At 45.2% G+C, this 21,179-nt stretch overlaps 1 protein-coding gene across 5 annotated transcripts in view; it reads left to right on the top strand.

Moving 5' to 3' along the window:
* The first annotated feature begins 2,716 nt into the window (after nucleotides 1-2,716).
* Nucleotides 2,717-21,179, top strand: part of LOC117346450 — a 133,409-nt gene continuing 114,946 nt past the window's right edge. For 3 of the 5 annotated variants that reach the window (XM_033916023.1, XM_033916014.1, XM_033916004.1), the window contains exons 1-2: nucleotides 3,998-4,595; nucleotides 9,232-9,320. In XM_033916023.1, the coding sequence (XP_033771914.1) occupies nucleotides 4,320-4,595; nucleotides 9,232-9,320 (365 nt within the window). In that variant the 5' untranslated portion in view covers nucleotides 3,998-4,319. The other 2 variants (XM_033916033.1, XM_033916043.1) reach the window with 2 other exon arrangements.

Genomic DNA, 21,179 nt, shown 5'->3' with positions numbered 1-21,179 from the left:
CTGGACTCCCTCAAATACCGCCATGTCCTTCTTGAACCTCCTAAAGAACTCTTCAAATTGCCTTTTCATGCTCTATTAAAAGAGTCTTTTCTAAAGAATTGGGAGACTCCACTGACAGTGACTATCACTCCCAGGAAGTTGGATTCTCTTTATAAGATTATTTCTTGTCCAGGTTTTGATAGACCGCAACTTCAATATCAGTCATTGCTGGTAGAATTCACCTTGAGGAAAACATCTAGTTCCAGAGTTTATACTATGGGTCCTCCGGGACGGGAAGGCAGAACCATGGACAAATTTTGGCAGCGTCTATATCAAAACTCAATGTTAGCTAATAGAATTTTGAATTACAATTTTTCATGTTCTTTTATCTTAAACAATTAGTAAAGGTATCTGTATTTGAGGAGTATATTCTTCCAGCTCATTTGCTCTAGTTTAAGCATGTTGCTCATGCTTTAATGCAAACAAGGAAATATAAAGCTCGCACTTCATTTCATGCATTTGAGTTGACATCTAGAGCTTCGTCATATTTCGTATTATGGTTAATGCCATGTACACTGTTTCTGGAGAGCAAACCTTGCTTGACTTTGACTGTATTTGCTATGTTAATGATGGCATATGGTTTTTCATCATTATTATATGTAATTTTTCAAAAATTCAATAAAAAGTTTGAACAAAAAAAAAAAAAAAAAGAAATGATGACCCCCAATAGCTTGACCAATGAAGTTTACTTAACAACCTTATGCAGAGTTGTGGGATATGTGGGGGACACCCTGAGTTCTATAACTCACCTGGGAACTTCAAAGGTATGTTTCGCCTTCTAGTTTTCTTCCTGACACAGCAACTAGAAGGCGAAACAAGGATTCTCTTGTTGAATGAATAAAGTATACCCGGGACTTTGGCAGCCGACGGCGTTATTTGGATTCCCTTTTCTTGCTTGGACTGTGGCTAAGAGACACCACACTGCACTACAGAGGACAGCGATATGAAATTGCAGCAAAAGCTACGTTGAAACTCGTAGCACGGGTGCACAGCACGACTCTGCACGGGGCAGGAGTATAGGAAGATCGCTCCTGCCCTGCATAACCACCTGCCCTGCATAACCAGGTAAGGTCCGGGGGTGGGTCAGAGTCAGCCCAAAAGTTATTAATGAATTTTCCTTATTCACGGGTCAGCTCTGCCCCTAACCCCTGTGAATACGGAGGGGGGAGTGTATATTCAAACGAAACCCTAAGATTCAAGACTGCATGCAGTACAACCCCAGAGAAAAAGAAATAAATACATTTCTTCCTGAACAGTGCAAAATATAGACAACAGATTAAAATTCTCAAAATTGACACAATTCAATCACTAAATTGAAAATAAAATCATTCCCCCCTACCTTTGATATCTCCCTCCCTCCATGCTGTGCCTCAATTAGATGCCTCCCTCTGCACGCATCTGCTCTCTGGCCTTCTTGTCAACGTGCCATCCCTTCATCACGGCAATTGGGTGAGGCTGGGTGTCCTGCCTTCGCTTGTTTACAAACAACACCTTGAGAAAGCCAGCAGTCTCTCTTGTCTTCCTCCCCCTCTGCAAAAAACATACCAGCGCTCCCACCTGGCCGTTTTATGCTGCTCGCAGCCGGCTCCCTCTCTGCTTGCAGCTGGCTCCCTCTTCCTCATTTACCCTCTTCCTCACTGCCACAGTTTGCACAAAGCCACATGCGGCGGCTCCTCGCACGTCCCGTGCATCATCTAGAAGCCTTCCCTCTGATGTTGCGACGTCAGAGAGAAGGTTGCCGGTTCAGGCGCAGGATGGGCGTAGGAGCCGCTGGCCACAGCTTTGTGCACTGATCTCCTCAGGCTGTGGACCGGCAGTAAATTTCTGCGGACCAGCGGTTGAAGAACACTGTTATAAAATACTGTCAGATTGCTATGTGCCTAAGTTTCAATTAATGTCAGTTAAGCCTCATTATTGGCAATTATTGGCACCAATTAAGCCTTTTGATCTATTCAGTTAGGCACCTAACTTTAGAAAGAATATATAGAATCGGTATAAATTCCTAATCTATGCATACTGTTTGCATGCTAAAAATATTTTTTATTTTTGTGCGGAGGATGGACATGTCTGCACTAATCATTTAGGTCAGCTACATTATTATGCACAGACTGATTAGCACAGGATTATCACGTGGTGAACCCTTACCTCCCACAAAATAGGTGTCAGTAAGTGCTTATGTGATCATTTTTTAATGGCATGTGCTAATAGTGACAGTGCATGGCCATTAATACATAAAAAGGAGAAACTTGTGAATTTTTCTGCTGCAGCAAAAAGAGCCTTAGCATGCCCTTGTGTGGCTTTTTCCTAAACGCTAAGGCCACTTTATACCACAACTTATTGAAAAGACCCCTTTGATTCATAATGAAGATTTTTCAGTGTTTTAAGGCCTCCTCCTTCCTCTATCAATCAAAAAGGGGAAAGGTGCTCTCTATTTTTAACATTTTAAACATTCACATTCTTTTCAGAATCTTTAGTAAACCTGTTCGTGTTTACTGTATAACCATGTTGGTCCTGTAGGTTTAGTTTGTTCCTACCTTTCTGTGAGTGTAGGTAGGAGGGGCGTCTCTCTTGGAAACCTAGCTCTTCTGTCTCTGCTCAGGAGAAGCAGTAAATAATACCAAAGGCTGTCACTAGCCTTCAAGAGCATTGCTGTGTAACAAACTGGATCCTCCTAACAGGTCTGCAAAACCCACAACTGTGCTAAAGAACAAGAGCACTGAAAGATTTTAGAATGTACAGTTTTGCTTCAGATGTGGTAAGTCCTACAGCTTTATGTATATATAGGAAGCCAAAATTAATCACACAGTTTTGCGTTGGGTATCTTATTAAAAATACATTAGAAAAAATGTAGAGTTTACTGGAAAACTACTGTATGTACCCAATCATCATGCTAAACAGAAAATGGCTACACTGTAAGAGGGCTAATAGTACACTATAGAGATATGTTAAATGTCATTATTAACTGCTTTTTATCCATACTCATACCCTTTGCAGGGCCACATTTTGGATTTGTAGGTACTTGGAGGGCCTCCGAAAAAAGAGTTAATGTCTTATTAAAGAAATGACAATTTTGCAAGAGGTAAAACTCTTTATAGTTTATAAATCTTTCCTTTTGGCCAGCTCTTAATAATAATATTGTAATTTATAGCTAAAGTGACATATGATCAAGAAACTCTTATTTTACTTTTGTGATTATGATAAACATACCGAGGGCCTCAAAATAATACCTGGCGGGCCACATGTGGCCTCCGGGCCACGAGTTTGAGACCACTGTCTCTCAAAACAACCTTTTTATTAGTTTACATCAGTGAATGTATCTTGCTATAGGTGATCTTTTACTAGAGTATTACCACCATATTACTGAGTACTTAAGAAGTTACTTTAAATGGGTGCTTATAGTATACTTTCAGCCACCTTCCTAATGTGTCTTTGGAAAGAATAAAGACTGTAATGTGAATAAAATAGAGCTTTTAAGAAAAAAAAAAAAAAAGTAGGCTAAAATGAAATTAAAACCAGGTCTGTGTTTCAGATGTTAGGGTGGTTGCTCTGTGGTGTGTTTAGGTTTGTGTATTACCGTGTTCTTCAACCGCTGGTCCGCAAAAATTTCCTGCCGGCCCATACAGGGCTGGCAAGATCAGGGGGGGCCCGATGAGCTGGGTACCCACGTGTCTCCCTCCCTCCTGTGCAGCAGCCGACGTATTGCTACCCAGCCTCCAGACTAGCAGTGGCTGGCTTCCTCCCCTCCCAACAGCTCTGAGTATTCTAATTTGCTTGCAGCAGTGCCAGTAGCATCAGCACAGTGATTCACTTAAGCAGCCTTGGGGCTTTTGCTGAGTCGCGGCCCACCTCTGATGATGCAACTTCCTCTTTCCTCAGAGGCGGGCACGACCCATCAAAGGACCCAAGGCTGCCTAAGTGAATCGTTGTGCTGATGCTACTGACACTGCTGCAGGCAAGTTAAAACAATGAGCTGCTGCTAGTCCGGGTAAAAGAAGGTGCTATTGCCACTGGTTGGAGGAGGAAAGGGGAGCTGTTGCTGATAGGGTGAAAGAGGAAAGGAGAGCTAGAGCTGGTTGGGGGGAAGAGGGCACTGCTTCTGCTGGTCAGGGGAGTTACCACACTGGACTGGAAATGAAGAATAGTGAAGAGGGAGCTGCTGCTGGACAGAGGAAAAGAAAGGGAGAGCTGCTACTGAACCTTGTAGCCAGCACCAGAGCCTTAGGCCGGGACTCTACAGTGCCTCCAGTGGCCACAGTCCAAAATTACACTAGCTTGTGACTATGAATGAAGTCACCCTGCAGAGTTTACAGGAACTATACAAAAACCCCCAACACAGTTCCAGGATGGTAATAGAAGAAAATTTACTGTTCAAAATAAAGGTCAGAATGGCTCAATCTCTCAACATACAAAAAAAAAAAATGCATAAAAAGAAATGTCCAGAAGAAAACTCAGGATTTTCACTCCTAATAGAAACAGTTCTCTCTGCGATTCCCCCTTTCACAGAGCTGCTTTCAATAAAGCTTCCTTTTCCCAAGTCTGCTCCTAACAGAGCTCAGGTAAGCACAGTTCAAAAACCAATGTTTAAGTCATGGAGAATATGTTTTCTCATCCAAATATTCTCAGCACGAACATAAAAACAAAGCCTCCAGCCTAAAATGGAGCAGGGCTGGGCAAAGAGGAGTGTCACAAGTTTAAAAGCACTAACTGCTTTTCAAAATTTCCACCCAGATGGAAGCAAACTTCTCCCCACAACACTCCCAGCTTTTCAGTAAAGTGCACAGTCCAGGAAATTCATGAATGTGACTGGAACAAAAACAATACCAGCCAACAATAGAAGAAGAAAAAAAAACACCTCACAGTCTTTTGCTCAGCTAGAGCTGGTTGCCACTCCTACTTCCATCAGTTCTGGAGTGCTGCACAAATCCTCAGCAGTCAGTTCCCCTTGCAACTCCATGGGCATCTCCTCATCAGTTGCTTGTTACTCTGAAGTGGCTTCAGCTTCATCCACTTCCATGGGCACACAAGCATTACCCTTGCTTGAGCCAGGTATCTCCTCCCCAGGAAGAGCTCTAAGCTTCCTCCCTAACCTGCCTAACAGCTTGTTGAGCACTGCTGGCTTTTCAAGGGGGGAAGACATGTCCTGTTCTAGCTGAGTCAGTACCTAGCTGTTCTTCTCTTTGGCTCCCCTGATGGTGACCTGGATAATAGATATTCTGCTTGCTCTCAGGTCTGACTTTACACTCCTGGGTCCTAGCTCTGCTGTGTTCATGAGAAGGTTTGTGGAAAGTTTTCCCAACCCCCGGCTCTGGGCTGCTAGCAGCTTCAGGGAGATCCAAATAGTGATGAGGCCGGGTCCTTGGCACCCTCTTTTTGGGTTTCCTGTCCCCTTTCCTTCCAGCACCCCCAGGGACCTTAGCAGGAACAGTCACAACTTGGAGGGAGGGACGGAGAAGGAGAGATGCTGCTGGACTGTGACGAGGGCAATGGAGAAGGGGGCATAGAGAGTGAAATGGTGGATGGGAGACAGAGTCCACTGTCAGTCCAGAGGGAGAGATGCTAACAACAGGGGGAGAGCAAGGAAGGCATACAAGCCATAGGGTGGGGAGCCTGGGCTCCGGGCAGAAAAGAATAGAGAGATGATGCCCACAGAAGAGATGCTGTGCATGGAGAATAGGGACAGACAAAGAGGGAGAATGCTGGATGGAGAAGGGATGGGGACACAGAAGGGCAATACTGATCACAGGGGTACAAAGGGACAAGGATGCAGAGGGTAGTAGTTTTTATTTCAGTCTTAGTAGTTTGCCGGTCCACAAAATAATTATTTTATTTCCGCCGGTCCATAGGTGTAAAAAGGTTGAAGAACACTGGTGTAGTCACTGGCAAGTCACTTTATCCCCCCATTGTCCCAGGTACATTTGAGAGATTGTGAACCTGCCAGAACAGATAGGGAATAATGCTTGTGTACCTGAATAAACTCGTGTAAAACCAGTTCTGGCAGATGTACATTGCATAAACTGACATATTCTAATTAATAAATAGAAAACAGGCTGCCTGTGAGTGGTACGCTGGGCCTTCCCCCTGTGGATCCCACCCTTCTGAAAACAGGAGGTAAAATCAGCAGAGGAAAGGCCCCATGGACTGCCCAAAGGCAGCCTGTTTTGAGCACTGTAGCTCCTGTTGGCAAGCATGGAGAGCAAGTTTAAAGGACCCTTGGGGAGGGAGGAGTATATGACAGATGCCAAACTGGAGGGGGGGGGAGATGGAAGCGGGTATAGGGACTCAGGGCTAAAGTCAGCGATTGTTGCAAAACCAGTTTTGACTGCTTTAGTGACAATCACATTTGCTGACCCGATCCACGAAACGGCTCACTGCCTGTTTTTCCCCTCGATCACCCATTTTCCGATCCAGCCATGCAAATTAGCTCTTTAATATTAAAACCCCATGCAAACTACTCAAGCAATTGATGTACTAACATCGCTTGGCAATGCACAAAAAAAAAAAAAAAGCCATCAAAAAAAGCATTCAGAGAAAGAGCGACTGGTCAAGACCAGTCACTTACCAGTCTTACTGGCATTTTTTAAAAGGGCACAGATGCTGTGCATGTGCTACACATGCACAATATCTGCCTCATAAAAAAGCAAAAAAGCCCCCCTCATAACAAATAAATAGCAAATAAAGCCCTCCCTCCCCCTCCCCAATTATGGCCCTCTCTGACATCTCCCTGACAAACCAGGATCGACCTCCCCCTGTGCCAGTGAATATCAGCAGGAGGGATGCCTACTTCCCTCCTGCCATGCTGACACTCCCCCCTGCGTGAGAGAAAATTGGCCAACAGAGGCTCCACTGAACCAATCCTCTACTTTCCCCTCCCTCCAAAAAAAAAAAGGCAGGAAGGATACCCACTCCCTCTTGCCACCGGATGCTTCCGTGAATGCCTCTGGTACCTTTTTCAGAAGTTGGGAGCAGGAGGGAAGCACAGTCCCTCTAGCTCTGAGAGCTGCTAGTCATAAATGGTGGGCCTTCCCCTCCCCGGTACATTTCCTCCCTCTGTATCTCATGTGATGCATGGGGAGGATGCATGGACACTGATTAATGAGAATTCAACGAGATATAAAATTGCACATAACATGTTTAGCATTTCCTTCTCTCCATCTTTGTAACTCAGCATCTCTTCTTTTTCTCCTCACCACCGCACACACTTATAGCTCAACATTTTCCCCTCTCTCTCCCACCCCACATTTGTAACCTAGCATCTCCATGTCCCTTCCCTTCTTCTTCAACTGTGTGGCTTCTAATCTAATCTAATCTAATCCTTAGGTTTGTATACCGCATCATCTCCACGTTCGTAGAGCTCGACGCGGTTTACAGTAGGAGAAATAGGAAGGAACTACAACAGAGGGTTAAAGGTAGAAGTGTGAAGAAAATTTAGAGGACTTGGGATGCCAAGATATAAGAGTTTCCTTGATTCCTAAGTTGGAGGGAGACTTACATTTTTTGAGAAAAGCCAGGTTTTCAGATGTTTGCGGAAAACTTGGAGAGAGCTCAAGTTCCGAAGAGGGGAGGTAAGGTTGTTCCAGAGCTCAGTGATTTTGAAGTGGAGGGAGGTCCCTAGCTTTCCTGTGTGGGAAATGCCTTTTAGCGAGGGGAAGGATTAATTTGTGGGAGGATGTGGTGGTATTAGGGTTTGAGGAATTCCAAGAAAGAGGGATAAAGGGAGGGAGGATACCATATAGGATTTTGAAAGTTAAACAGGCGCATTTATAGTGGACCCTGGCGATTATCGGAAGCCAGTAGAGCTTGGCCAGGAGCAGGGAGACATGGTCAAATTTACTTTTAGCGAAGATGAGCTTGGCCGCGGCATTCTGAATCCTTTGGAGTCTGTGGAGGTTTTTCTTAGTTAGGCTGAAGTAGATAGAGTTGCAATAGTCCAATCTGGAGAGGATGATGGATTGGACAAGGAGGGTAAAATGTTTTTGATGGAAGCAGGATCTAACTTTCCTCAGCATGTGAAGGCTGAAAAAACATTTTTTTACCAAGGATTGGAGGTGGTCATTGAAGGACAATGTGGAATCAATGATGATGGCTTCTCTCTCTTTCTCTCCTTTTCCTCATAATCAGCAGCCCCCTCCCTATCCATTTCTTCTCCTTTCTCCCAAACTCAGTTTCTCTCTCTTCATCCCTTTCTTCTCAAGTTCAAGTTTCAAGTTTATTTATTCTTAATGAATCGCCTATTTTAAATCACTAAGCGATGTACAAAGCCTTAATACATACAGTATTCATCCCCCAGTCAATATCCCTCTTCTCCCTTCTCTAATGGTTCTGCATTTCTCCTTCTCCCTTCCCTCCCCACCCCAATAGATCAGTATTTCTCTCTCCTCCCCTGCTCCATCCTCATGGCCCAACATTTTTTTTCTATTTCCATCTCTCAATGATCCTGCATCAGCGTTCTGGCAACTACACTGGTATCTCAAACACACCTCCACCAATTGCACTAGCAGCAATTCATATCTGATACTCGTGCTCTCCTCACAATCTTCATTTTGATGCTTCTCACCTAAGCGGAAACAGGAAGTTGTGTCAGAGTGAAAGCTGAGGTAAGGTTGTGAGCATTGTGTATGAATCACTGCTCATTGGCCAGGGTCGATGCTGGATCACTAGCTGGAGATAGGATAGGAGGGGGAGAGAAGCTGGATTGTGAGGAACAGATGAGTGGGGAGAACACAGGGTGATGCCATCACTCCTGGAGCTGCTAGACAGGGTGGAATGCCATTCCACCCTGTTCTGGCACAGACTGTAAATGTTTATTTCCAATTCTTATGTTATGTGCGTGTACATAATTGCCAGCATTCCAAACACAATACAAATTACTCCTTCCTGGACACAGTGAAGGAACTTGCTTACTATTGCAGATGTTCCACACCCATTGCATTCTCTGTATGTATGTACAGTATATGTGTGCACAGCCACACATGCACTCTTCTATATTTGCCTAAGGACAAGACAGACAGGGCCTCAACATTATCTAATTCCTGATTTGCAAAATGCAACAGAAAAAAAAAGAGTGGAGAAAAGCATTTCTATGCAGTTTTATGGCCTTTCACCAAAGTCTGAAGACTACATTGGTAATTTGAATTATATTTCATTTTATATACTTTAAAAGCCTGCATTAGTATTCTTGCCATCTTTTTCCAGAGTCCATTTAATCCTGTTAGATGCAACTCTCCAAATCTCTCCAGAGGACACAATTATCAGTCAGCAGATATTGATAGTGGAATAATAAGGTAAGAGCATAATGTGTGATTGAATGTGACAGCACTTTTCTGGTGTATGGCGATATGTACTGATAGCATCGCAGATTAAAAACTGAAAACTAATTTTGAATTTTGGCATACATAGCAATGGCGTAGCTATGGGTGGGCTTATGTGGACACAGGCCCACCCATTCTTGGCTCAGACCCCCTGCTATCTGGCCCACCATATGTTCAGCTATAGCCACCTTATTCTCTTCTCTCCCATTCCCAGATCCGGCATTTGGCTTCCCCACCCCAGGCAATGCCTCAGATTACCTCAGCATCTTCACTGGTGGGAGCAGCGACACACATCCACTACCTGCACCAACCTTGCTGATTTCCCTCTTCTGTGTCCCACACTCATTGACATCACTTCTCGTTTCCTCTCTGGCTGAATGTGGCAGAGGGACGACTGCAAGGATGGTGCACGTAGTAGATGTGCAGTTACTGGGCTACAGGTGGTGGGGCAAATGCAGGATCCAGGGGTAAAGGAGAGAGAGATGCAGGACAAAGGTGGGGGAGTTTTAGAAGACCCATCTATCTTAATGGTGGCCCAAAATGACAGTTCTGACTACATAGTCAAATGTAGGGTTACCATATGGCTCCAGAAAGAGGAAACAATATCCTCTGTATCATAATTCAGATTGCAATACCAGCAACGTCATTTATTTGATTCAGTATCCATGCCCTCTTATTTACGTTGGAAAGACCAAAAGGATGATCAAATCCCAGATCATTAAACATAGGAGTTGCATCAATAGAAATATTACTAGTACACCCTTGGTTGAACATTGGAATGAAGTGAAACACCAAATTGGAGAACTTAGGTTTTTGGCCATTAAGGTCATTAAACAAAAGGTAGAAAGGAGGAGACATGGATCTTATTCTTTCACAAGAAGAGCAAAAAGTAATTTATGAGATGAAGTCTGACACCTTTTGGTCTCAATTTGGAGGTAGATTGGAAGTCCTTCCTTTAAGGTCAGATCTCTCATACTAGCACATTTCAGCTTATATGCTGGTCTATTCGTCTGATTTCATATTGATACATTTTGTCTTTATGTTTATGATTGTATTTTAGTACAAAATTTTGTTTTATTTATGTAATTTGTCTACCTGAGGCTGTTACAGACTCTCGTCTCCTTTCTACATTGGAGTCTTGGCTCTAGTTGGCGTTGCTACTTCCAGACGGAGTTGGGCCTTTGAGGCTCGACCACACTCACCGCCTGGGCCGACGCAACGAAGACCGCGAACAAGCCCGAGTTACCATTCTTAAAGTTCATAATTCGGCTGTGAAATCTGAACTCATGCGGCAGTACCGTCAGAAGCGGAATACCCTCTCTTATGAGGGTACCCCTGTGCGCCTGTTCCAAGATTACTCCCCTGCACTACAGGAACGTCGGAGGCGCTTCTCCCGTGTGTGCTCGGCTCTCTTTAATAGAAAGCAGCAGTTCCAGCTCCTCTACCCGGAACAACTGAAGATTTGGACTCCCACCGGTTGGCAACTGTACACTACGGCAGAGGATGCCCAGGCCTACCTAGATTCGTTATGGGAGAAGCGGGACCATCATCGGCCACCTGAGTCCTGTAGCAGAGTTGGTGTACAGCGTTGATACCCCTTTGTGGAGTGGCTTTGTTCTGTTCGGCCAGTGCTAGCTCTTCGAGCTTTTTGCTCCAGCTTTCTTACTCTTTGGACTTCTAGCCTCCTGGACCTTGCTGACATTTACATCTCACCCTGCGTTTGGGCTGCTTTGTGGCCCATTCCGGCTGCCTCTCTATGCTCTCCCCTAAAGTTTGTTTATCATTATGTTTGTGCACCTGGATTTGATGTTTTGTAATTTTCCAGTTCCTGTTCAGGATTTTCCTGACTGTTTTCATGATCTCCTTGTTGGTTACAGGTGTTTCCTAGGGGGTTGCAGGGGTGCTATGGCTATGGTGTGGAGTTGGCATCCTGTCTGGTTCGAGGGTTTGTCTCCTCCCGTATGGTTGGGGTATGCTTGTGGGGGTTGTGATTTTGATTGGGATGCTGCATGGGCGCGTATTGCTGGGATTGGGTGGTGGGGGGGAGTGTTTGTGTGTTTGTGACCTTGGAGTTTGCTTTTCTTTAGGCATATGCGCATGCGGGACTGATTGCACTGTGTCTGCCTGGGTTGTATGCCACCCTGGGAGGCCCCTTGATGACCCCTTTTATGTTGAATGGCTATTGAGCTGAGTTGCTCCCCGTGTCCTGGGGTCATTTTGCTTCTTGACTTCGCTCTAATATGGCTTCTCTCGGTGTGTATGGTGGTTGGCTGGGGAGATCTGATTGACTGTAGTGTGGTTGGGATTGAGGGATTTGGGGCCCTGACTGCGTCTTTACGTGACTCTATCTCTGTTCCATGTTTGTGGGACTGGGTTTTCCAATCTGGTTGGGTTCTTAGGGGGTTTGGTTCGGGGGGGGTGGGGGGTTCCGGGGGGGTGGGGTGGGTTCGTGAGGGTGGGTTGGGTGTTGGTGGGGTGGGTTTGTGGGGATGGGGTTCCTCCTTCTGTATGTTTGTTCCATAATTTTGATATGGTCCATTGTTCACCTTTTTTATCCATCACTATCATCTGGTAATTACTACTGCTCTGGGGGGGGCTGGGCCCTTGGGGTAGTTTTCATCTGCTTTTTCTTTCTCTTATATTGCTTCCTTTCTGATTTTCTGCTGTGAGTACCCCTTTTAGAATTACATCTTGGAATGTTGGGGGGATCACGTCGCCTGTCAAGAGATCCAAAATAATTGCTGCCCTACAACGCTATCGGTCAGATATTGCTTGTCTACAGGAAACTAGATTGACTGATGCAGAACATCTTAAGTTGCGTCGTTCTTGGGTGGGGGAGGTGTATTTGCTTCCTCTTCGGGCCGTCATGGGGGCATTGCTGTGTTGGTTCGCAAGTCCCCGGCAAGGGAAGAAGTGGGGCCATTGGATGATGGAGACAAAAAAGGAGTGGTAAAAGAGGAAAAAGAGATAGCAGACAGGTTAAATAAGTTCTTCACGTCAGTCTTCACGAGGGAGGATACATCCAATATTCCGGAACCGGAGGACATCGTAAATGGGGATCGGGATGAAAAGCTGGTCCAACTAGAGGTAAGCCAAGAGGATGTCCTCAGGCAGATAGACAGACTAAAGAGCGACAAATCGCCAGGTCCGGATGGCATTCACCCAAGGGTACTCAAGGAACTAAGGAACGTAATAGCAGAGCCACTTCGCCAAATATGTAACCTATCCTTAAAAACTGGAGAGATCCCGGAGGATTGGAAAATTGCAAATGTCACACCCATCTTCAAGAAGGGTTCAAGGGGGGACCCAGGGAACTACAGGCCGGTGAGCTTGACCTCGGTCCCGGGAAAAATGATGGAAGCACTGATTAAGGACAGTATCTGTGAACACATAGAAAACAATGGACAGCTAAAGTCGAGCCAGCACGGCTTCTGCAAGGGTAGGTCATGCCTCACAAACTTATTGTACTTCTTTGAGGGGGTAAACAGACAGGTGGATAAAGGGGAATCCATTGACATCATTTACCTTGACTTTCAAAAAGCCTTTGACAAGGTACCGCACGAAAGACTGCTTAAAAAGCTGTGGAGACACCGGGTGCAAGGGGAGGTCCACCGATGGATCAAAAACTGGCTGGCAGACAGGAAACAGAGGGTTGGAGTGAAGGGCCATTACTCAGACTGGCATGGGGTCACGAGCGGAGTTCCGCAGGGGTCGGTGCTGGGACCGCTCCTGTTCAATATATTTATTAATGACCTGGAGGCGGGAACAAATTGCGAAGTTATTAAATTTGCGGATGACACCAAACTCTACCGCAGGGTTGAAACCATGGAAGACTGCGAAGATCTGCAAAGGGACCTAACGACGCTAGAAGAATGGGCCAAAAAATGGCAAATGAACTTTAATGTAGGGAAATGCAAGGTCATGCATGTAGGGAAAAAGAACCCGATGTTCAGCTACAAAATGGGAGGATCACTGCTAGGGGTAAGTAACCTTGAAAGAGACCTGGGAGTGATGGTGGACACGTCTTTAAAGGCGTCGGCACAGTGCGCCACAGCCTCAAGAAAAGCAAACAAAATGTTGGGTATCATTAAGAAGGGTATCACGACCAGGACAAAGGAGGTCATCCTGCCACTGTATCGTGCAATGGTGCGACCGCATCTGGAGTACTGTGTCCAATATTGGTCGCCGTACCTCAAAAAGGACATGGCGGTACTTGAGGGAGTCCAGAGAAGAGCAACTAAACTGATAAGAGGTATGGAAAACCTCTCATATACTGACAGACTGAAAAAGCTGGGGCTGTTCTCCCTGGAAAAGCGGAGACTTAGAGGAGACATGATAGAAACCTTCAAGATCCTGAAGGGTATAGAAAAAGTAGACAGGGACAGATTTTTCAGATTACGGGGAACCACAAGTACAAGGGGGCACTCGGAAAAATTAAAAGGAGACAGGTTTAAAACAAATGCCAGAAAGTTCTTTTTCACCCAGAGGGTGGTGGACACATGGAACGCGCTTCCGGAGGCTGTGATAGGCCGGAGCACGTTACAAGGCTTCAAAGAAGGTTTGGATAGGTTCCTAGAGGATAAAGGAATTGAAGGGTACAGATAAGAGTAGCGGTAGGTTATAGGGATAGTCTGGGACCATTGCTCAGGCAATGGGCCTGATGGGCCGCCGCGGGAGCGGACCGCTGGGCGAGATGGACCTCTGGTCTGTCTCAGCGGAGGCAACTTCTTATGTTCTTATGTTCTTATGTTCTTATGTTCTTAAGTCTTCGCCCATTGGTGTCCAGGTTCTTGATAAGGAGCCTGACGGTCGATCCTTGCTCTTACAACTTACCTTGGGAGGGCGCTCCTATCTTTTGTTAGTGGTTTATGGCCCTAATTCTGGAGAATCGGCCTTCTTGCAACGGTTGCTCCAAATTTGTTCTCGTTTTCCTGGTGAGCCTCTATTTCTCCTGGAAGATTTTAACTTGGTCATGAATCCTGATCAGGATAAATCCGGATCTCCCGTTTCTTCTTTGGGTTCTAAGGGTCACCTTCTTTCGGACTTTTGTGAATCTCTTTTGGTTGTGGACCCTTGGCGCCTCCTGCACCCTGAAGTTTGTGACTATACTCATCTTTCTCGTGCCCATGGCACTTGGTCTCGCTTGGATTATATCTTCTTGTCTCCCTCTATGTTTTCTCCTGTTCAGTCGGCTGAGATTGGTCCTTTGTCTATTTCTGATCACGCCCCAATTTGGATAGATGTTTTCTTGGACTCTACGTATCTTCGGGCGTCGTCCTGGCGGTTTCCCTTCTATCTTGCCCAGGATACAGAATTTCGTACCTTTCTGCAGGCCCAATGGGATGACTATTCCACGAATAATGATTCCCACATGGATGATCCTATTTTGTTTTGGGAGGCTGGGAAGACGGTGATTAGAGGTCATATTATTTCATTTCTATGTGCTCGTAACAAGCGTATTAATCAAGGGATAGTTACTCTGGAACGGGCCTTGCGTTTGGCGAAGCGGTCCTTTTCTCTCCATCCTTCACAGGAGACTCGAGATTGTTATCTGTCTACTCAGGTGGCCCTGAATTCACTTCTCCATTCTCGTTCCCAAAAATGCAAAGCCTTTTATCAGCATCGTTTTCTTCGTTATGGGAACAAACCCGGCCGCCTTATGGCCCATTTAGTTAAAGCTGCGACTGGTAGGAAGCCGATTTTGTCTTTACGGACCCGGAGTGGTGGGGTGGTGTCCCAAACTTCTAAGATCTCCGGGGTCCTATTTGACTTTTTTCGTCGGTTATATGACGCCCCGGATGACGCTTCGTTGGAGATGTTGACGGACTATCTTCACTCTTCTGGGCTGCCTCGTTTGTCAGCGGATGTGATTTCTTCTCTTAATAGTCCGTTTCGGGCGGCTGAGTTGGAGTCTGCCATTAAGGCGCTCCGCTCTGATAGGGCTCCGGACCGGATGGTTTCTCTGGTGACTTCTACCGGCTCCTTTCCCCTTCTCTTTATGGACCTTTGTTGGCATATTTTAATGCAGCTACTGCCCGTGGTTCTTTTCCGCGCTTTGCGAACGAGGCCCTTATTACTTTGCTCTTGAAGCCGGGTAAGGAAGCTGATTTGCCGGGGTCTTTTCACCCCATTTCTTTAATAAATGTTGACCTCAAACTCTTCGCACGCATGTTGGCTGATCGTCTTGCTCCTCATTTACCACAGCTTATACATGAGGATCAGGTTGGTTTTGTTCGGGGCCGCCAGTCTGTACACAATGTCCGCAAGGTACTTCTTGCTCTTGCTCAGTGTCAATTTCGCCAAATTCCAACTCTATTTGTTAGCCTGGATGCTTCTAAGGCGTTTGATAGCATTCACTGGTCTTTCTTGTTTCGTACCTTAGAGTATGTGGGGCTCGGAGGGTTCTTTCTGGATGCCGTGAGTTCACTCTATTCCAATCCGCAGGCTTCTCTGCTTGTCAACGGGACCCGCTCAGACTCTTTCCCTATTCTTCGTGGTACCCGGCAGGGTTGCCCTCTTTCCCCCCTTCTGTTTCTTCTTTCTTTGGAACCATTGTTATGTACTCTTCGGGGGTTTGCAGAGGTTAGAGGTCTCTCGGTTGGCGACTTCGAGCTTAAGACCCTGGCGTATGCGGATGACATGTTTTTGATTCTAACTCGGCATGTTTTTGATTCTCTCCTGGCAGCCCTGGATCTCATTTCTGAATTTGGTTTTTACTCGGGGCTGTCTCTCAATTTAGATAAATCCTTGGCCTTACCTTTTCCGCCAGATTTACGAACTTCGTGGAGGGGTGCTTTTCCTCTTCGTTGGGCTGATTCCGCTTTGCGGTACCTGGTGGTTACCATTCCGCTGGACTTATCTAGTCTGTACCGGTTAAATGTGACGCCGCTGTTTCAGGCTCTACAAAATAAGTTGCACCTTTGGGAAACTCTTCCTTTCTCGCTTCTAGGTCGAGTGCATCTGTATAACATGCTCCTAGTTCCCTGTTGGCTTTATGTTTTTCAGGTCCTTCCCCTTTATTTGACTTTTCGTGACGAGCGCAGACTGGAGCAACTGGTCCAGAAATTTCTTTGGGCTGGTAAGAAACCTCGTTTGTCTTATAAGCAAGCGGCGACTCCCTGGTATAGAGGTGGTTTGGGCTTATTGAATCTCCGATATTTGACAGTTGGTTGTGGCATGCGACATATTAATGATCTCTTTAGGGGTACCTCAGCGTTCACTAACACATCTCTGGAACTTTCCTGTTTTCATTCTACTCACTTTAGTGCCTCTCTTCATTCTATCCCTTCTCTTGAACCTGAGTCTCTTTCTGTGAAAATACTACATCGACCCTTGCGGAAGGTTTGGTGTTGGGTCTGTAAATTTCACACTCTTTCTCCCTCTGTCTCTCCCTTTCTGCCTCTTCGCTTTAATGGTTCTTTCCTGCCTGGGATTGATGGGCCGAGTTTTGCTCGGTGGGAAACAAAGGGCATTCATTATATATTTCACTTGGTTAATGATGATGGTACCACTAAATCCTTTGCTCAATTGCAAGCAGAATTTGCTCTCCCTCCTGATTATTTTGCTTACATGCAAATCCATCATTACCTTTCTTCCTTACCCTCTAGCTCCTTGCAGGCCTCCTGTCAAGAGTCGTTGTCCGCGGCTTTTACCATTGGTTCCCAACACCCGGTCCCCCTCAAGTTTCATCATCGCCACTTGAAAGATGAATGCCCTTTGTTTGACCATTCTCAGCTGCGAGATGCTTGGTCCTGTGATCTTGCTGTTGATTTGCCTTCTGATATACTCCTTCAGGCTGTCCGCCATCTGCCTGCTTTTCGTAAATATACAGCCTTTTGGGAACAACATTTTAAATTGATTTTTCGTTTATATATCTCTCCTAGAAGGGCTTATTTATCCCACTTCCGTCTAAACGCAGCCTGCCTTCGTTGCCAGGCTCCGGAAGCAAGCTTGGGACACATGTTTTGGACTTGTCCTAAGGTGCAGCTTTTTTGGACTGCTATCTTTGCTTTTGTGGAGAATCTTTGGCATGTCACCATTCGCAGCTCCCCTTTGCTCTTGTTTGGGACTGTTCCGCACTACTTTCCACGTTCTAAAGGAGTTGCAGCCTTCCTTAAGTGGTCTATCCAGATTGCTTTGAAATGCATCTTGCTGAAATGGCTTGAGGCCGAAGCTCCAGACTATTCCTTTTGGAGATGCCGAATTATTTCTCTTCTGATGTGGGAGCGGAGGGATGTGACTGATTTGTCTTCTCGCCAGGGCCGCCTTTTCCAGACCACTTGGGAACCTTTTTGGTCTACTTTGACCCCTCTGGCTTGTAGCCGGATGCTTAATTGAGGATTCTTGTTTGTACCTGCCCTTTTGTTTAGCTTGGTGTTTTACTTTCTTTTCTAATTCTTTGTTACTATGTACTTGGACGGAGGACCCAGGGGTGGGACTGGGGGTGGGAGGGAGGTTGTTTTAGTTGGGGTTTGGGGGGGGGTTCTTTTGGGGACATTTCTTACTCTAATGAGCTGGTTTTGTACTTTGTTGTGTTGACCTGTTAATTTCTTGATTGCTCAATAAAAATATATTTGATCATAAATGGCTAAGTTAGTATCATTATAAGATTTAAAAAGGGCTAATGAGGAGGTTGGTGTCTAAATCTTAATGCTATGAAAGTTTTTGAGCTTTAAGTGTCGCTGCTGAAGCCCATAAAAAGGTGGAAGACTTGCATACTTTAAGAGTATGTGTGATAATACCCTGTGAATGAAAAGTGGTTTACAATGTGACATATTTGTGGGGTAAAACTTGATTGGCAGGACGTTTGAATTATAACATCTAGATTTGGGCATTTAGCTACTGGGCTGATAGGGCTGGAGTAAGCGAGTCTGCCATAATGTATGTGTGTTTTGGCCCAGTGGCACTAATACTCTGTTAAAAAAAAAAAAAAAAAAAACCTACTCTCTGACTGCTTAGCATTCTTTAATGAACAGGCTCCCGGGTGGGATTGGCATTGCTTGATGGTTTCTTAAATGAGCCTGCTCATTTCTGTTAAAGCATTCTATGAAGATTAAGGGAAAACAATACAGAGCTCTCGGTCTTGGATGGTGAAGTAGAGTCTTCTAGGGTTCACTGCTCTCTCCACTAATGTTTAACTTTTCATAGCTCCTTAATGCAAGTGCTTGCATATTTTGATTATTATTCATTTTTCACAACACTGATGCTGCTGCATTATCGTTACGTTTGGCTTGTAGTCTGAGTTTTTGATTGCTTTATTTTCTGACTGGGGCAATAAGTGTTCTAGGTAACCAGGCCAGGCCCTAGGCAAACAAATATACATATGTACCGTGCTATTTATAGGCAATTGTATCAGAGGTACAAACTTACAAAGTTTTACATGCGAGAAGAATTAAAATAAATAAATATAGTTATCTTTGGTGCTCCTGATAGAATACAGAGTGGAAGTAATATTAGTCTAGTTTTCCAATGAATTTGCCTAGTAAACGTAATATCTGGGTGAATTCATCTGGTTGTAAATGTCCATTTATTAAGTGAACAGGATCAGGCAGCGCTTGAACTGCGGCGGACTGAGAGCACAACGTGCCCATAGAAGCAGTGCCACTTAAAAAACAGATCACAGGCAGAGTGGGACTACGCAGAGGAAGATCACCTGCTGCGAGATGCATTCCACAAATATGCCAGCTCCTGGGGCACAGAATCACCCTGAGAAAATGGAAGAATGTGGTTCTGAAGCTGCGGAGGGTCCACAGCCTTGCACACGGAACCATCAACCATGCCAAGCTCCAAAACCAAAATAAGCCGCCCCGCCAGACTAGCCGAGTGTTTAGTCGCCTGCTGAATCAGGGGAGAGGCTTAGCTTTGTGCTGCTGCCACTCCCAGCTGCATCAAGTGACATGTGACGCAAAAATGCTCCAAAAGTGCCTAATTTGCGCAATCCTGGCAAGAATCCACATTAGGAGAGCTCAAGGAGTTTGGAGGTTAGAATTGCAGTTTTGGAGAAGCAGGGAACTTTTGAAAAAAAGATTGCTAAAAAGCCAAGATGGCCAGCACTAAGAAATTCACGCCAAAATTGCGATATTTTCCATACATAACAACATTAAAAATGGTGACACCTAGGAGACACTGCTGAGTCACCTATGTATGCCCAACAGCCTGTGCTGAACTATGTCCAGCAGTAGGAGAAATGGGGACGGACTGAACTCCTCAGAAGCAGATGCAGGCTGGCTGACAGGTACCCACTGGGATTGGCCTGTCAGCTGAAGACCGAAGCTTATGAGTTCTCCATGCAGGTAGAGCTGAATAATCACTCCGACTGAAAAAAACACCAAATTCCTATGAGCATCGGAGCTTCTACCACAGCGGTCTGCAATAAAAAAAAACCCTTACACAGCTTGATAAAAGGAGGCCTCAGTTTGGAATCAATCTGGAATGTTCTACAAAACAGGTCAATTCCAAAATATCAATGTCCTGATCACAAAAGCGAAGTTTGAGGGGAATGATAGCCATTTTCGGTACTTTCTTGGCATAGGCAATTAAGAAAGAAGACTTATTACCCAGGAGTGAAAAAAATTAAGTTTGTTACATGGAGGGGCATTTTTGATAGGACATCCAAGTCTGAGTTTGGCTGTTTTGGGAAAGATGTCCAGAAATCCAGTAGAGAAAACTTCTATTTTCAAGACTTTTTTTTTTATGACCTATTTAGATGTTTGGCCCTTAATACGTCTATCATTTTTAGCAAATTTTGAATTAAAAGACATCCAAATGAAAAATGCACAAAAACAAGCTATTGGGATGTCTAAGCATCCAGCATTCTTAGCAAACTGGCCAAAAGACAGCTGAGCACAAGGGCATTCTAGGGGGTACTGCAGTGAAGGTCACATAAAAAAGTCCCATGTTTGAGAAATCCAGCAAGATCATAAGAGACTTGGCTGAGGGGCTTCGAGGTAAAATTACACTATTCACCGATGACGCCAAACTATGCAACACAGTAGGCAACAGACAAAAGCACAGTGCCCGACAATAGCTCAGTGCCCGAAAGTATGACGCAGGACCTTCTCCTACTGGAGCATTGGTCAGAGACTTGGCAACTAAGTTTCAATGCCAAAAAATGCAAGGTCATGCACCTTGGCGGCAAAAATCCATGCAGGACTTACACCCTGAATGGTGAGATCCAAGCAAGGACTGTAGCAGAACGCGACTTGGGGGTGATCATTAGCGAAGACATGAAGTCTGCCAATCAAGTGGAGAAAGCTTCAACCAGGGCTAGACAAATCATGGGCTATATCCGTAGAAGTTTCGTCAGCCATAAGCCCGATGTGATAATGCCGCTGTACAGATCCATGGTAAGACCCCATCTGGAATACTGTGTACAATTCTGGAGACCGCATTATCAAAAAGATGGGCTGAGAGTTGAGTCGGTTCAGCGAATGGCTACCAGGATGGTCGCAGGACTCAAGGATCTTCTGTATGTGGAATGGCTGGGTAAGTTGCAGCTATACTCACTTGAGGAACGCAGAGAGAGGGGAGACATGATTGAAACGTTCAAATATTTCACGGGCCGTATCAAGGCAGAAGAAGATCTCTTTTTTCTTAAAGGACCCATGGCAACTAGAGGGCATCCGTTGAGAATCAGGGGAGGGAAATTCCATGGCGACACCAGAAAATATTTCTTCACCGAAAGGGTGGTTGATCGCTGGAATAATCTTCCGCAACAGGTAATTGAGGCCAGCAGCGTGCCAGACTTTAAGAAAAAATGGGATTGGCATGTGGGATCACTTCATGGGGGTAGTTATGGGGTGGGTAATTAGTGTGGGCAGATTAGATGGGCCG

Source organism: Geotrypetes seraphini, chromosome 1, assembly GCF_902459505.1.
Source record: "Geotrypetes seraphini chromosome 1, aGeoSer1.1, whole genome shotgun sequence".
Classification (NCBI taxonomy): domain Eukaryota; kingdom Metazoa; phylum Chordata; class Amphibia; order Gymnophiona; family Dermophiidae; genus Geotrypetes; species Geotrypetes seraphini.
The sequence above is the reverse complement of the archived record's forward strand: the minus strand, read 5'-3'. Positions and strand labels throughout refer to the sequence as shown.